At 39.5% G+C, this 16,896-nt stretch overlaps 1 protein-coding gene across 1 annotated transcript; it reads left to right on the top strand.

Annotated features, from left to right (window-relative positions):
• Positions 1–2,364: 2,364 nt before the first annotated feature.
• nt5dc2 (5'-nucleotidase domain containing 2) lies at positions 2,365–12,837 on the top strand. The gene is made up of 14 exons (XM_024293658.2): positions 2,365–2,974; positions 4,750–4,934; positions 5,014–5,088; positions 5,169–5,224; positions 5,874–5,967; positions 6,619–6,747; positions 7,002–7,062; positions 7,143–7,245; positions 7,330–7,431; positions 7,518–7,599; positions 9,909–9,995; positions 10,678–10,818; positions 11,373–11,437; positions 11,749–12,837. The coding sequence occupies exons 1-14, from the start codon at positions 2,542–2,544 to the stop codon at positions 12,008–12,010; spliced, it is 1,875 nt and encodes a 624-aa protein (XP_024149426.1). The 5' UTR covers positions 2,365–2,541; the 3' UTR covers positions 12,011–12,837.
• The last annotated feature ends 4,059 nt before the right edge of the window (positions 12,838–16,896 follow it).

Here is a 16,896-nt window from a genome sequence, read left to right as displayed (position 1 = left end):
TTGTAATGCCACAGGTTTAAAATGGCTTATAACCTAACCAAGTTTTTAGAAAATGTTGGGGGCCGCAAATTATTAATTTTATGACAGGAGCCTGCAGGTCGGTGGAAGTTACCCCAGGGACCAGACTTTAGACAAGCCTGATCTAGGGATTCTGCCTTGGTTTAGCCTTTTGCTGTTGTCTTAAGATCTGATAAAGTAGAGGAGGGAGGGTTGGATGATTGACAGGTCAGGCTGGAGGAAATTTTAGGGGTTTCAGAAGCCGCCATGACCGCCCCCTTCCAGTTATTTACTCGAGACCAGTTGCTAATGCAAAGTGGAAAAAAGATCTGTTTCAGATCTCTTCACACAAAGTGAGAATTACACAACTGTCTTTGCTGAGCCTTTAGTTTTCTCCTGGCTTTACATATCTTTTGCATTTTTTTGTTAAATTGCTAAACAGGCTTTAAAAATATCTTTATTACTTTAAATAAAACAACCTTGCGCAAAGAAATGTGGTTGACAGTTTTTGTAATTACCGTATTTTCCGGACTATAAGTCGCGGTTTTTTTCATAGATTGAATGTCCCTGCGACTTATACTCCAGTGCGACTTATATACGAATTTTGAATGATGAGATATGGACCGTAAGTCTAGAGTGCCCTCTTATGGTGATCTATGCAATTACTTTAATTACTTTAGTTATTCAGACGTGACACAGAGGACGAAGAATTTAAGGGATTTAGTGATATGGAGTGAGATTGCGTGCAATTAATTACAGTAAAGATACAAAGTTGATGAGTTCTTGAGTCTATGGTTAAATAAAACTGTTATGTTATATAAATGCTACACCTTTTCGTTTTTTTCATGATGCTAATATGTGAATATGTGTTGACACATATTCAGCCTGTTTTCTATTCACTTATGAATGTTATAACTTACCTTCCAGGATGATGTAATATCGTTTTTTTCAACCAGTTTGTAAAATAAATTACTTGAAAAAAATGCGACTTATACTCCAGTGCGACTTATGTATGGTTTTTTCTTCTTCATTATGCATTTTTTGGCCCCTGCGACTTATACTCCGGTGCGACTTATAGTCCGAAAAATACGGTACATGTGTGTTTAAGTGACGTACGAAGGTGCCCCCACCCACTTGATTTCAGCAAAACTGGCAACATTCCTTCAAGTATAAGCATGAAAAATAGATTTTTAAAAATTGAATTGTTAGTGTTTGATGACACCAAAAATTAAACCATTCAAAAACCTTAAATACTTTTATTACTGAAGGATAAATACAAATATGATGAATATTAAATTATTCATTTTGGAAACTAGAGAGGGAAAATGTCCACATAAGGACCACATGAGGCTAATAAAACACAGCTGACAGAACAGTTCAGAGCAAAATTTAGAAGAACCGTGACAGAGAATATTTTGAGACACTAAAGGAAACAACTTTGAAACATTTCGATAAAAACACAAAATATAATTTTTAATATTTGCAGCTAGAACAATATTTTGTGTTTTAAGACTCCAGAGTGAATGACAAAAACAAGCTGATTTTAACTCTCAGATCATTAAGCCTTGCTCTTCTGCCAAGAAAATCCTTCCGTGTGAACAGGAGTACTAGGACATATGTGATGGTTGTAGCATTAATGTGCACTTGAGATGCACAACAGATGCTTTTACATAGACAACGCACTTTCAGAATGAAGCATTTGTCCTTTCAGAGAAACAAAAACAAGCTCTGTTCTGCACGTTCCAGTTCCAGCTCAGTAGAAAAAAAGAACCAAATGTACTTAAAAGGGTGTGTCTGCAACCGCAAAGATTTAAAACAAACACAAGATCAACAAGATTATGTTCAGTCAAAACCTTTGCTCAACAATTACATATAAAATAGACAAAATGTTGATCATTTTAAATGTAAATTTTACATCACTTAGTATTAATAAGGATTCTAAATAATAAATCTTCTATCAATTTAAAATGTTTATTTATTTTTGTAACATGACTTTTCTTCTGAAACTACTGAAGTATTTAAAAAAATATCTTTCATTGTAAAGTTAATAATATTGAGAAGAACATGTTCAAAAACGTTATCTTACTTTCATTTCAGTTTCAGTTATTTCTTAAATAATGAGTATGATCAAATTTAAGCAACTTTTAGTTAAATATATTTAGTTCTGTCTGTTATGACTATGCAAAGCTTCAGAATATTAATCCAAAACATGAGCCATGCAGCAGAAATTTCAGAACAAATACAAAACAGTCTCCTATGTACGGAAGCCGAGAAGGCTCAAAGCAAATAACGACAACGAATATTCTACTTTGACGGCTCAAGTCGCCCTTTTGAGGTGCCTTAATTGAGTGCTCGTTAACAAGTGGTTAAAGCTCATTTACTGTGTTTCCACTCCAGGAGATAAACTACTCAAAGCCTGGATTTCCTGAAGGTATCAGTAAAATTCCAGAGGAGACAATCAGTCTGTTTCTCGGCGATGCTTTCACAGATAGCCGTCATCAGACGCGCAGGAATGAGCCTGGCCCTTTAAATTGGGGCGGGGCTATGATAAACGGGAGGCGTGGTTTATGTGAAAGCAAGGCTGTGTTTTCGTCCCAGCCCTCCAGTCCAAAGCGAAAAGGAGGCTCCGCAAACATGTCGCTGAAGACGGTGGGTACAGCTCTGACACGTTCGCTGTGGTCAAGAGGAAACGGGACGCCCCCGCTGCCCCGAAACCCGAAGGCGAGCAGACTCTCCACCACGTGCGGGGCGTTTGGAGACCATGGCGAGAAGTCCAGACACCAAAGTGGCGAGGCGCCGTCACCCGGTGAGCATCCACACAAATGTGCGTCTGGGGACACCAAGAGACCCAAGGAGTCCATGCGTGGTCCCGGTGTCACCGGCGTGAGGAGGCGCTCCTTCACCTCCAACGCGGCTCCGATGGACCAGCGGTCCTATCTGTGGACGCGTTACAACGACCTGAAGCGGCTGGTTTACGGTAAGAATACCCCCCCTCTGAGTCTGGAGGCCCACCTCCTCAAAGCAAGTAGCCATCCACGTCACAGGCTCATCGGAGATCTTTATCTTCAGAACATTTTGTACGTGAGGGGGGAACCCCTTCTTCCTCCCTCTATGTTGACAGACGGCGCCTCACATGCTGTCGATTCTGCAAACTTAAATATTGCAAACGCAAGCAGGAACAATGAAAAAAGCTCCCTCCTTGCATGCTCCGTGCGCGCCCCTGCAGCTCTGGGATCGATCCAAACATTGTAAACACTGCGCCTCACTTTGTAAAGCTGCAGCAGAGCGCCGCGCGCCACAGCGCGCGCGGGGAGACGGTTGTTGTTTGTGGCTTCACATCCATGCCACGTCGCACATTCACGTCCGTGCGCGTTTTAGTGTCAGCGATCGTCTGTGTCCGTGCAACAATGCGTGCGTGTCGCAGTTGTTTACGTTCAGACTCGCGCCATACTGCACGCCCTGCACACAGGCTGCAGGGGAAGTTTGGAAAAACACTGACAGGGCGAGATGGCAACAATGGAGGCAACAGCGGATGTAACATTTCTGCTGCTTTATGAGACTCAAAGGACACTTTGAGCTCAAACACTCACATAGTAACAATGCAAAAACATCTTATTTTAATGCAATTTTCTACTCCTGAGAATAAAAACACAAATAAACATTATTGGGGGCGGAGCTAAGCAAGCAGCTTTACCCCACGCATGTCTCCTTAATTTTTTGAGTCACCTTTAGTATAATTATTGACAAAAATTGAGAAAATAATTAATACAAGTTTCTTTAAGCATTGCAAAAATAGAAAAAAACAATATTTTTTAAATGAAATAAACTGTTAGAAATACATATTTTTGATTCTTTCATTTGTAGTAAAATATATAATGATAAGAAAAGCCTATTAAAAAAAATCTGGTATTTTTAAAATAATAGTTAAAATGATAAACTTTAAAAGCAGCTTCACTCGGTTTAACCTCCTTTTCCGCTGCATTCTAAGTTAACTTGTTGACTTAGAAACTTGTCTTTGAGGGACTCACTCCTGCTTACAAATTCTGCCCAGAAAGGCCTTTTACTTGAAAGCCAGCCACACATTCCACCAATTTCACAGATGGCATCTTTAAAGAAGTGACTTTGCATAAAAAGAGGTGAAAAAGGCTGCAGGGAAACTTGCCCGAGGCTCTGTGGATGCATTCTTGTTGCACAGCTGCAGCACTTGCTGACCTGTCTCAGGGTGAAAGGTCATGGCCTACTTTCTCCTGTAGATCAGCAGTAGCATAGCCTGCTGTCCGCTTCTATCCAGCCAGATTATTTCCCGTCTGCCTCAGAAACTTATTACAAATCGTTCAATCTGTCTGCATGTATTTTCGTTTTCCTAAACATGAATAAATAACGCTGGAAAAACTGCAAGAAGAAACCAGAAGTAAAACTGAACCACTCCTTGTGCCGTGTTCCTTTTCAGCCATGTATTTAAGTACAGTGGTCATGTACAGAATGTTCCTTTTTTGGGTTGTCATGGTTTAGTCTGTTAACATGTGAGAACCCCATGTTGCACAACCTCCGGTTAACTTGCCAGGCCCTCTGAAATGAAAACAGCAGTTTTTCCTTTCTGCAGAAGTGGGGGAAAAAAATCAACCTGCACCACTCCAGCCCTTCCTTCCAAAAACTTCTGTTCATTTTCCCTTAGTCATTTTTTTTTTTTTTTACTACCAGATCTGATGAGTCATGCTTTAAACGTGCTTTTTGTCTCTCCTTGTGGATTAGATCTGATCCCTCCAGGGGCGTGTAAAAGCCTCAACTCCTCAGTCATTTACGCCAACAACGAAGTCAACCTGGCCGAGGTGGACATCTATGGCTTCGACTATGACTACACCTTGGCTCAGTACTCCAACGCGCTCAACACACTCATCTACAACACTGCAAGGGATTTCCTAGTTGAACATTTCAAGGTGTGTCTAACAAGCCGCATCAAGTACGGTGGCTTTGTGAAGCTTTTCTCACTCATGTTTTGTTCTCTTTGCTTTACAGTACCCTGAAGAAATCAAGAAATACGACTATCTTCCCAACTTTGCCGTCCGTGGTCTTCACTATGACATTCAAAAGGTGCTTGAATTTACCCCCAAAAATGAAGTAGATGTTGATTTGATCACTTTTTTTTAACAATCAGACTATTTGGTTTGCAGGGTCTTCTGATGAAAATAGATGCATTTCATTACATCCAGCCAGGAACAGTGTATCGGTGAGAAAACTAATGGAAAAAAATAGTTGTTTTTGTGCATAAAAACTCACTAAAAGTTGATTCAAATTTTTCAGTTTTCTTTAAATTGACAGCTATTGTTCTTAAATTAACAAAAATGTAACCCTACAACACATTTGCTATAAAAAGTTACAGCATCACTTTTGCTGAGTAATTTTTACTCAATATAATATACCCAATAAAAAGTATTATATCAAAATATGACGACACATAATTAATTAAAGTATTGTTCTTTTATTTTCAACTGTGATTTATGTAAGAAAATGGAAAATATAAGAAGGAAGATCCTAAAAAAATGCTTGAAAATGACAGAAAAATTAGGAATTTGAGAACAAAAATATTCCTATAAAAAATAACGATTCTGCAGACTTGATCTTTGGTCTACTCATTCCTGGGACCCATGACACTCAGAAATATCCAACATATTGGAAATCATGCAAATACTTTTGCTTGGGTAAAAATCACCTGGCAATAGTGCTCCAGCTAATGGTGAAGCTGTCAAAAATGATGTTGTGATTTTGATGAGACTAGAGTTTTCCTAATAAAACATTAAATGAAGGAATTGTATTCATTTTTTGTGTCAAAAACCAAATATTTTCCATATAAAAGTGAGTTTGTTTTCTGCTTTTAGGGGCTTGTCTCCTCTTCCGGATGAAGAAGTCCTTGAGCTTTACGGTGGGACCTTCCATGTCCCCTTGCAGCAGGACAGCGGCTTCTACGGAAAGGCGAGTAGCACACTTTTCATCCCATTTAAAGTAATTTGTTCGTTCTGTTTTAGACGTTCGTTTGGGAGCAGAGGAACATGTCTGCTGGGCTGCCCGACTTTTGTTCCAGTCAGATTTGGTTTCAGTGTTTCTTCTGTGTGGAATTTGCTTGCTTTGGCACGGACATGAGTGCAGCTCTCTCCACAGTGCTGCCTTAGCAAAATATTATAATCTCATCTGGTCACTTTCAAAACAAGGTCAGGGTGCAATCTGCTGCTGTTCTCAGATATTCCAGATAAAGACGCGGCTCTAAAAAGAGGGATTTTAGTCGGAGTCTCTTGCATCCAAAAGATCCCACAAATCACTTGGATTGTACTGGAAAAACTCACTTTGGGAACTCTGTGTCCAGAAGATTTTGTTTAGTTTTTTCTGCACGTCAGACTCATTCAGTCGTGAGCTGCAGAAGTTTCCGGTTAGCCTCCCTGTTGCTTAAGTGTTTCCAATTAGGAACAATTTGGACTTTGATGTTTTGAAGTTTAACTCCAACCTCTTTATATTTTTTGCAGTTTCATAATCCACCCACTCCTTTAAAAAAATAGTTTTTTTGGACTTAGTTCTGGTTCTCAAGGAAAAAAAAGTCACATAAATCTTCGTGTCATCTTTTGCACACAGGGGCCAAAGGTGAAGCAGTTCATGGACATTTTCTCCATCCCCGAGATGACTCTCATGGCTGTGGCCAACGACTTTTTCATCACCAATGACATCGAGTATGATCCAGTGCATCTCTTCAAGGATGTCTCTGTGAGTGCAGCTTGGTTTTTCTTCACTTTTGGCTCTCAGTCAGGAGGACGCCGTGACCCTCGGTCTGCAGCTGCTTTCAGAGCAGCGGGCTCTCTTTAAGGGAGCTCAAAACAATGACTTGCATTTCCTCTCTTTCCTGAACTTTGATTTTACAGTGAACACCCACTGCTTCGACAGTGTGGACATTCGTGTTCAAAAATTGTGATTGATTTGTCTCTCAAAGCGTTTTAGTAAAAGTTTTCTTTAAAAAACAGGAAGCCATCGGCATGGTTCACATCAAAGGATACATGTACAAGTGGATCATGCAAGATCTTGGTAAGAATATTTCTCTATTTTTTCATAATTTAAATAAAAAAAAAAGCATCCAAAGAAACTCTTGTTTACGCTCTTTTCAGATAAGTTCATCCTGAGAGGAGATGAGACGGACGCCGTTTTGCATAAACTGGTCAGTCATGGAAAGAAGCTTTTCCTCATCACTAACAGTCCCTTCAGCTTTGTGTAAGTTTACACAAAAAGATGTGGTTGCTTCTGACTCACAACAAGCTGCTGTGCTAAAAGGGTTTATTTTTTTTTTGCGAGCAGGGATAAAGGAATGACGCACATGGTGGGGAAAAACTGGCGAGACTTCTTCGATGTTGTCATCGTACAGGCAGACAAGCCCCACTTCTTCACCGACTGCATCAAGTGAGTTCACGTCTTTGCTGTGGGAACCGGGTAACTCTAGTTCCAGAGAACGATCTCAGCAGCGCTTTTTTAAAAAACTGTTGCAGGCCTTTCAGGCGCTTGGATGGTAATGGAGATCTGCGGTGGGAGAAGATAAACAGTTTGGAAAAGGGACAGATTTACAAGCAGGTGAGTCTTCTTACTAAAGCTGCTGTGTAGGAGCTCTGGAAACTGAGAGTTACCTCAGGGTCGTTTGGTTGGCAGAATGAGCTTTTATTGTTGCAAATTTCTGACATCCCTACAAATATGTTTTATAATCTGATATTTTTAGTTTAATTTTATTTGTAATCATTATTACTCCAATGAAAATTGTGTTTTTATCATATTCTTGTTGCATTTTTCTGATAATGGAGGACATGCATAAAGAAAATTAAACGTTTTTGATTATTTCTTTATTAAAGTGGTTGTGAAATAGAATCAGAACACAAAAATTATGTTGGAAAAAGCTTGTAGTTGTGACGTTGGTACTACAATCGACAGGCCACAAGCTCTCCGCTTCTTTCCATTCTTATTCATCCACTTTTAGACGACTAAAACTCATAGACTGTATAAGAATAACTGGACAGAGCAAGCCCACTACTCCCGTGTTCCATATAGGAAGTACCACTGGGTTGCAAAAAAGCCAAAGTCCCATTGACTTACGTTGGGAAACAGACAGTTATTTCTCAGTCATTTTATGTGTCAGAATAATCATTCTTCCTCTGCTGCTTTCTGCTTAACTTCTTTTTTCTAATCCTAATTTTTTAAAAAAGATTTTTATCCATTATCACAAGCTATTAGAGTTATAAATTGACCAATCAGATGGCTCAATAAGCGTTTGTGGGTCTGACGTCGACCGTCTGGGGGGTTTGAGTGACAGATGGCGGGTAGCCAATGGGAGCAGACTTCATCAATGAGTCCGTGAAGACCTTTTAACACCTACTTTACAATTCAACAATGTACCAGTCATTGTTCTACTGTTGTTTTCCTCAGTGGAATGTACCGATGCAGCAGTTTAAAACAACAAGAGGAGCATGCTGTCGACATTTTTAGATGAGGATTTACTCTTTCTTCACTCTGAGGTTATGTGCTTTGGACTTTTTTCTTTGTTTAACGTTCGTTTTTCTTTTTTTTTCCACTGTTTTATTGTAGCTTATAAATTATAATTTGCATATATGCGCATAAAATCACCAACCAAAGTTTCATCTTCGCCGCAATTTTTCAGCGTCAGCCTGAATTAGAGGCAGCCGTCTGAGGAGCGCGAGACAAACTTGAAACCTGGTCGTGTTTTCAAACAGAAAAAAGATCCAGCTGTTCACTTGTTAGGATGGTTATTTATTTTAAATACCGCTGAACACACTTCTCACGTGCATCTGATCAGACTCTAACCTGGCCGCTGCGGCCCGCGCGCGAGGGGACGGCGGGCACGGCGTCACCCAAATGCCCCTTTTATCTCGACAAAAAGGAATAAATGTAAGTAAATCCAAAAGGACCGCTGACAGAATCAAATGTTGGAATGGTTCTCCCTCAAAGGCTTGAACAAAGACTTGTACGATTCTCCCGTGCCGCCGTTATTAAAGTAGAAGCTGTTTACATCCGCGGTCACGTGGTCGAGGCGTGGAAAGAGGCAGACGGTTGCAATAATCTCACTCCTGATTGGCGACAGTACTTCCTGTAGATTCCATGACTCAGCTATGACTCAGACCAATCGCTGGAGATTGTTTGCGAATGGCGGTATCCGTTTCAGGAATTGACGGTGAAAGCGGCGGCCTACTTTCGCGGGCAGAGGAAGTAATGCATTTCCAATGGGGGACCTCATTGCTCGATCTGTCCATTCTTATATACAGTCTATGCTAAAACTCTATAGCTGGATTGCTCCAATATCGCTCGCCATTTTTGCTTCACAGTAATGTTAAGCTGGGGGTGTGAGGGGCTGTAAGTTAGCGGGAGAGCATGTAAACAGCTGGATGATGGGAAGTGTGAGTGGACTTGCTCCCCGCTAACAGTTCCATCTACAATTCAGGTACATTTCTGATGAATTCCTGCTGCTCTGCAGAAACTATGACACAGTTTTTTAAAAATGTGGTTAAAAATGGTGTAATCACCCTTAAAAGGCCATTGGGAACACTTAAAGTAGATCAAAAATGTTTGGAGTGGGACTTTAAAGCATTTTGTCTCGACTCTGTTGTGTGATTCTCCTTGTACTGTTTTTTTCTCATTGCTTGTTGCTCTTTAGCAACCATATCGAGTTTTCTAAAAATGATACTGGATATTTGCTCAGCCTGTGGCCCACTTCCCATATTGTCCCAGTTCCAAGTATTTGCTTAGACCTGTTGTCTGCAGATCAAACTTGAGGTTTTATCCAAAAACTCCACTCGACAAGGACAGTTATGGAGGGAGATGTTGATTGTGCTTTAGAGTAAGTTGCTCAAGTGAGTGAATGTGTTTCTGTGTTTCAGGGGAATTTGTTCGACTTTCTCAGACTGACGGGCTGGAGGGGCTCAAAGGTCCTTTACTTTGGAGACCATCTTTACAGTGACTTGGCTGTAAGTACTCTATGTAGTGAAGGATCACAGTTTGAGTTTTTTCACCCTGCACTTTACGTGCTTACTGGCTTTAGGACATTTTGCAGTAAAGTTGGAATTTTATTGCTTTTTTTTGTTTAAAGCTCCTGCTCAGTGCATCCCTGCACAGTTACAGCTGCAGAATGTGGACAATTGTGTTGACCTTTGAGTTAAACTGTTTTTTGTTTGGGTCTTATAACTGCAAATTAAGCCCTAATTATAATTCTTCCTCCACCTTGCCTTAGAAGTGACATGAGATATTTGTGCTGATTGTTTATTGATAATTATGTATCATAATCAGGGAGATTTAAATAAGCCATGCCGTCAATAACTTGGTGTTTAATGTTGGTTTCAACCTTAAAATCAACTTTTAGGAAATTACATCTGTGAATATTTTCTACCTGTGAATAAATATTGTCATCATTATTATTTGACATCAAATTGGTTGCTGAAAAGACACAAATGTTTCTCTAATAAAGCATTTTTTCTTATACTATTTTAAAAATAAGCACCTTCAAACTTCTTAATTTTATTGTTAAAAAAAAGGTTTTGTTTTGTATTTTTTGTAGATATATTAACTATTTTTTCTCTAATAAATTGGTTCATGTTTACACTTTGGGCTGCCATTGCTAAAGTGAACTCATCTTTTTGCCGATTGTTGCAGGACCTCATGTTGCGGCACGGCTGGCGTACAGCAGCCATCGTCCCTGAGCTGGACCACGAGACCAAAGTTGTGAGTGCTCACCGGTATGCTGTGAACCTCACCTGGCTGCAGGCTCTAACTGGTCTTATGGAGCGCCTCCAGGTGAGGAGGAGATGTTTGTTTTTGATCGTTGGAGGTTTATGAAGTTGCCAAAACACTGTCCTAAAGCGTGTTTTTAAACTCCTCTTGAGATGTAAAGCTTGTGCATTTGGAAGAGGATTAGCCAATAAGTGAATTTTGCAGAAGCATTTCAAGACGGGACACAGGAAAATATGTTTGAGCCGCTGCAGGCGGAGAAGTTAAAGCAGAGTAAAATGAGACAAAAAGAATTCTATACGTCCTCTTAACGTTCAGAAGCAGAGTCACACCACACTCATTTGTGAGTCTGCTCATGTGAGTGACCTCTGTGACCCGACCAAACAGGAGAAGAAGAAAAAAACCTCACACACACAACAACTGTTTTTACAGCAGCTGCTGACTTCAGAGTGGGTCATGTGCAGTTAAAGAAAAACTAGAAATACATTTAGACAAAAACAATACGTGCTCACATTTTCTAGTGTTAACTGAGAAATAATTACTTCATGTGTAACGGGAAATGTGTTTTTTTTCACGTTTGTTTACAATAAAATCAAACCAGTTTTTCTCTGATGTCTCAGGTCCACCGCGATGCCGAGTCCAGAGATGTTTTTCTGGAGTGGCAAAAGGAAAGAGAAGAACTGAGGCAAGTCCAACCGACACATATTTGCACCCAGTGAACCTGGTGAACCCAGACGCTCTGTTTTATGTTCCTTTTGTACTGACAACGGTGGGAGAGCCAGTTTTATTTTCTTGCTTTTCTGCATACGACAAGTAGTCTAAATATGTGTTTAAAATAAGAATAATTAGATTTTTTTAATTACATTATTCAGAAAAAGTAGAAAAAATTAAAAAATGGAAATAAAAAATGAAACTATGCAAATACTAAGTAAGCATAATTTAAAATATACTGCAAAAAAAAAAAGTTCTGAATGTATTTTTTTAATATTTCCTCAGGGTGATGACGAAGAACCTGTTCAACCCTCAGTTCGGCAGCATCTTTAGAACATTACACAACCCCACCTATTTTTCTAGGCGTCTAAATCGTTTCTCAGACATCTACATGGCCTCTCTGAGCTGTCTTCTGAATTACGACACGTCCTACACTTTCTACCCCCGCCGCACCCCTCTCCAGCACGAAGCCCCCCTGTGGATGGATCAGCTCTGCACGGGCTGCATGAAGACGCCTCACCTGGAGGACATGGCCAACATCCGATGAGAGCTGCGCTCTCCAAACAGACTGGCAAGACTTTTCGTTCTGGCAGACACTTGAGTGAAATAGTCGCTTTAACAGGGTTTCTTTAGTGTGCAAGAAGGCGCTGCCCAACCCATCTACAGGTTCCATATCACTTCCAGTCACAAGGAAGGATTCCTCACTGGAGACCACCGGGGGGCGCACTAGAGCTACGTTAGATGATGAACAGAAAGCATGTCAATATTTTGACACAAAACTGACTGATATTTGTTTCCGGTTGAAGCAATCTGTGGAAGTGTTGAAAAATCTGAGCTGCGGTCGCACAATTTAAACATTTTTTTTGTACTAACGTGTTTGTTATTATACACTTTTTATGTAATAAAAGGTGCAAGTTACCTTCTAGAATAAGTTCTACCTGTAAGCTAACCTCTGATGAATCGAACACATAGTTAAATGTAAACATTGATCTGTACGTTTTTAATGATTTGGGTTTGTTTTTCATTGGCCATTTGGTTGCTAGGCAGAGTATCATCCATTCATATCTAATGTAGTCTGGATCAAGAATTCATTACTTGCAGCTGTCGGCAGAAGACAACAGCAAAGGTACCGTACTCTGCTCTGCTACAATGTAGGTTTTTGGACAATAATAATAATAATAATATTAATTTGTGCCTCTTTTTAGTGTGATGAATTTGTAGGAACATTCATCTGGATTTAGAATCTCTTTAGTTCTCATTCTGTCCCGTCCAGGAATGTACCCGCTGTTACTTAACATTATTGCTAAATAATTGAAAGTAATGTGTGCTGTGCCCTTTTTATGATAATTGTAAATAAAAACAATTAAAATCAGATAGTGTTTTTATTATTCCTCCACTTCCATCCAAAAATTGTTATTGTCAGTGCATCATATCTTAAAAAACGAGTAGATTTTAGTGCAAAATTTAAACTAAAGATGAAATTACTCTATATTTTACTGTTCTTCTTGTCTTAGAGGATCGCATTTCTGTACTTTCAGCCTTGGTTGTTCATTTATTTATATTTTAGAATGGCATCTGTTTTTGGATTAAAGGTTTTAAAGCATTTTATATCTTTGAAAAGCTCTTTTTTTAAAATCAAATGAAGTATGAACTATCTCTTATGGCATAAATTTACCTATAGATCTTTTTACATGCATCATCTTTTAATAACATTTAAAAAGGTGAAATAAACATGCGAGAAAATAAAAAGATGACATAAAAAAAGAAATAAAAATTGAGACCATACAAAAAGACAATGTTGGACCAAGTTGCTTTCGGATCAAAAGCTAGTTTAAAAACCGGAAATTTTAGAAGTTATGTTGTGTGCTTGTACTTTGTGCAAGTTTTGGCTCAACCACCATATTTCTCATTAAAAAGCTATTTAAAAGTATATATAAAAAACATGTTAATTTGATAAAGAATCGAAAGTGATGTGTGTGATAGCAGCTTTCAGTACTTTTTGTATTAGTGAGGAAGTGAATATTCGCTAGTTAGGGTCAATATATATTTTGGACAATGTATGGCAAGAGAAAGATATCAAAAATCACCAGGAAAAACAGAGTAAACTGTGTTTTGGTCATCCAAAACTCAGTTTTTTGCACAAATTTGAGAAATGGCTCATCATTTAAACCGAGTCGTATGGCAAGATAAAACGCCACTTTTTCGCCCATCGTGGGACAACACAAGACAGAGTTACTTACTGTTACTTTAAAAATGCATGTAACAAAAAAAGCATTTTTTACTGTCCAAAATGGAGTTATTTACAGTGTTTTTTTGGTGATTTATGATAACTTCTTGCCATAGCTGTGCGTTGTGTAGTGCAACCAACATGAGTTTGCATCAGTTTTTGTGCTTAATCGCACGTAAATAAGTGTGAATAACATCGACCAAAGCATAACTGGAAAGCATTTAGGTTGTTTTAGCTTTGCATATAGCAGTAGTAGAAGAATTATCACTCCTCAGTCTATAGATAACACATCTGACACGCATCTGTTTTAGGCTTACATTAATCTGGATAGCATTTTCTGATTTGTGGTCATCTTCTCCCTCCATCCTTTCTTACTCCATCCTCCCTGAGCATGCGTGTCTTTTGACCCACCAGCATGAGTAATAGACTGCATCCTCCTGCACATCTGTGCCTCTTGAGGCTGCCTGCCAGCTGGCAGCATCCTGCATGCAGCGCTCATGCATTTGTGGATGAAACACTTTCTTCACTTTGTTTTTGCCCCAAACCATACTGAACACGAATCTACAGGCCTCCATGATTTCAAGGCTTTTCGTTCATAAAAACCTTGTTGAAATACATTTCTGTGTATCAACTGAAGGTTTTTTCTAACTGTCAGTGTCAATTCTATGCCGCTTTAATCATTTTTTGTTTGTTTACATAGTGGTGACTATCATTTGACATTTTAATAGTGAACGTCATTAAGTGATGTTTGTTGAGGCTGTATGTTGTTTAGGAAAACCTCCGGAGATTTGGTGCATCTATATTCCTGCAGGGTTTTCTGTCTTTCAGCACATTTCATGGTTTTGTGCTTTCAGTTTGCACCTGAGCAGCTCAGACTACCTCTTTCATGTCAGCTAGCTGCTTCTACACGACACTGTTTCCAGCAATGAGTGGAAAGTTTCCCTCCATAGAGCAATGAATGACCGTAAATGATTGCATTTCATAAACGCTGTTATCTTTCTGCGTTGTAGATCTGATTCATTGGACACAGAAATCTCTTCAGGAAAGTCCCTGAAGAAATTACTTTTGCCTGCAGTGAGCTTTGCCCACCTTTCACCTCCAGTCGTTTATCCTTCAGTGCATCCGCCCTCTTCATTTTGAGGTTGTACCCTTCCAGTTAGCTCCTTCCATTCCCAGCCCACCGCAGCAGCTGAGCAGGGCTGCGTGTTCTGGTTTGCGTGCTTAGACGGCCTCTCCCAGCGTGCAGTGGGCTTTTCTATTATTAAATGTAACAGGATCCCTCCCTTCACAGCATAGGAGCTCAGCAGAAGACTTTCCCATTTGCGGGTGATATTCCATCTGCAAAACAGAGAGATGCCCCAGAGAGAAAAAAAAAACAAGATATTCTTCAAAAGCAGCATAAAACGTAAAGAGCGTTTTTTTAGTTGAGGAGGTAAGGATTCCTGTAAACAACTGATGAATGCACAGACGGGCGAGACTTGTAGAATTATAGAGAATTTGACTTTTTGAAGCTTTTTTCTTATGATGAAGGACATATATAAAATGATTTAAGCTTAAAATTACATTTCTGACTATTTCTTTATCAGAATTGTAGTGCATCAGCAAAAGCTCTCAATTGTGACGCAGAGACTGAAATTAGCCTCCTGCTCCCCTCCCCTCTGATGCCTCCACTTGCAGACATTTGATCAATTTTGTATTTCCTTTTGGTATCTGGCTCAAAACTCTATGGCTGGACAGCTTTGATATTGCTCGCCATTTTTGTGGCGCAGCTAATGTTAGCTTGGGGTTGTAAAGGGCTGTAAGCTAGTGGGAGAGAGTGCAAACAAAGGGATGATGGGATGTCAGGGGAGGCTTACTTCCCCACCAAAAGTCCCGCCCACAACTTAGAGGCAAATTTCTGATGAATTTACAGCATAATCTTAATTAAAAGACCAATAGGAACGCATTTACAATAGATCAAAATATGTTTGGAGGGGGACTTTAATCAAACTAGCAGAGAAAGCGCCCTTCACTTTGAGGTGACTCTTGAAGGTGAACCATGGATCCTATCCGCCGGGTCATTTCCCATTCTTCAGAATGTCTGAGTGTTTGATTCATTTCGTTTTGCCTTTGAAGTTCCCTGTTTCCTGTGTGTTATTTTCCTTCTTTTTCTGTTGTTAGCTTCCTCACAAGTGTTAACGGGTTTGACGTAGATGACTCATGCAGTCATTTATGATATGGGGCTGCCCGGGAAAGAGGCGCTCTTTCATCATGGGTACAATTTAAACTGCCCTTTGGTCACTATGTCGAACACGCAGCTCTTCTTCCCGGGTCAATTAGCTCTCTTGCACTCCTGCCCTTTAATGCTGCAGTTTGATGTCTAATATTGAAGCTTTTGCTAAGATTGGAGCTCATCCTGTGATGTCTGAGCCTGATTCAGACGTTTGCTGTGTCACCTTAACATGGATGTAAGCACATAGCAGAATGTAACTTTTCTGCACAAGTTACCTTTATTGGAAGTCATAAACAATTATTTGTAGCTCCACATGAATGCTTTCTTCTTTTAAGACGCATCATTTTTCCTCCTCGTTGAATTATTCATGCTCCGATTGCATTTTTGATCACTCTCCTCTGAGAAGAGACAGCTTATTAGACTAAAAGTGTGCTGTGTCTTTGATGGCGTTTGAATGAGTCACCGTTCTGCCCGTGGATCTGTTAGGATGCTATATTTATATTGGCTTTTCATTACAATTTGCTATTCTGATGTTACTTATTCAACTGTGCTGAGGGAGGGTTGCTAAATCTGTTTTGCTTAAATGTGCTTTGTTAACATTCATAGTGTAGACGTTTAAAGCACTGGGAAGATAAGTATGATTTTACTAAGAAGAGTACATACTGTAGACAGTACTCACTTTTTAGTCACCTTGAATCACAAGGTGGTAATTTGATGCTCTTGTAGTATCTCTGTGGCTTAAAGTTATGTTTGTGTGTGAAATTTGACAGGAGGCAGGAAGTATTTTCTGCTTAGATTAATTACTGATCAATAGTGTTCAATAGGTTTAAGAGGTGCAGAGCACATTAAACACAGACACACAGTCTCTGTTTGAACTGACATCGTATCAGTTTGTGTTCTACTTCCTGCCTGGTTCTGACAATTTGTATTTTTTATTTTTTCAGCACATCCATTTTCAGAGGTCAGACAAACTGGAAATCAGGGTTTCTAGAAA

Source organism: Oryzias melastigma, linkage group LG7 (genome assembly GCF_002922805.2).
Source record: "Oryzias melastigma strain HK-1 linkage group LG7, ASM292280v2, whole genome shotgun sequence".
NCBI classification, from domain to species: Eukaryota; Metazoa; Chordata; class Actinopteri; order Beloniformes; family Adrianichthyidae; genus Oryzias; species Oryzias melastigma.
This window is presented reverse-complemented; position numbering and strand designations above follow the sequence as displayed.

Excerpts from the sequence above, each read along its gene's own strand:
- nt5dc2 (XM_024293658.2), top strand. The coding sequence starts at position 2,542 with ATGATAAACGGGAGGCGTGGTTTATGTGAAAGCAAGGCTGTGTTTTCG. Across the intron at positions 4,935-5,013 it reads TCCTAGTTGAACATTTCAAG|TACCCTGAAGAAATCAAGAA; the intron begins GTGTGTCTAACA and ends TTTGCTTTACAG. Across the intron at positions 7,600-9,908 it reads AGGGACAGATTTACAAGCAG|GGGAATTTGTTCGACTTTCT; the intron begins GTGAGTCTTCTT and ends TCTGTGTTTCAG.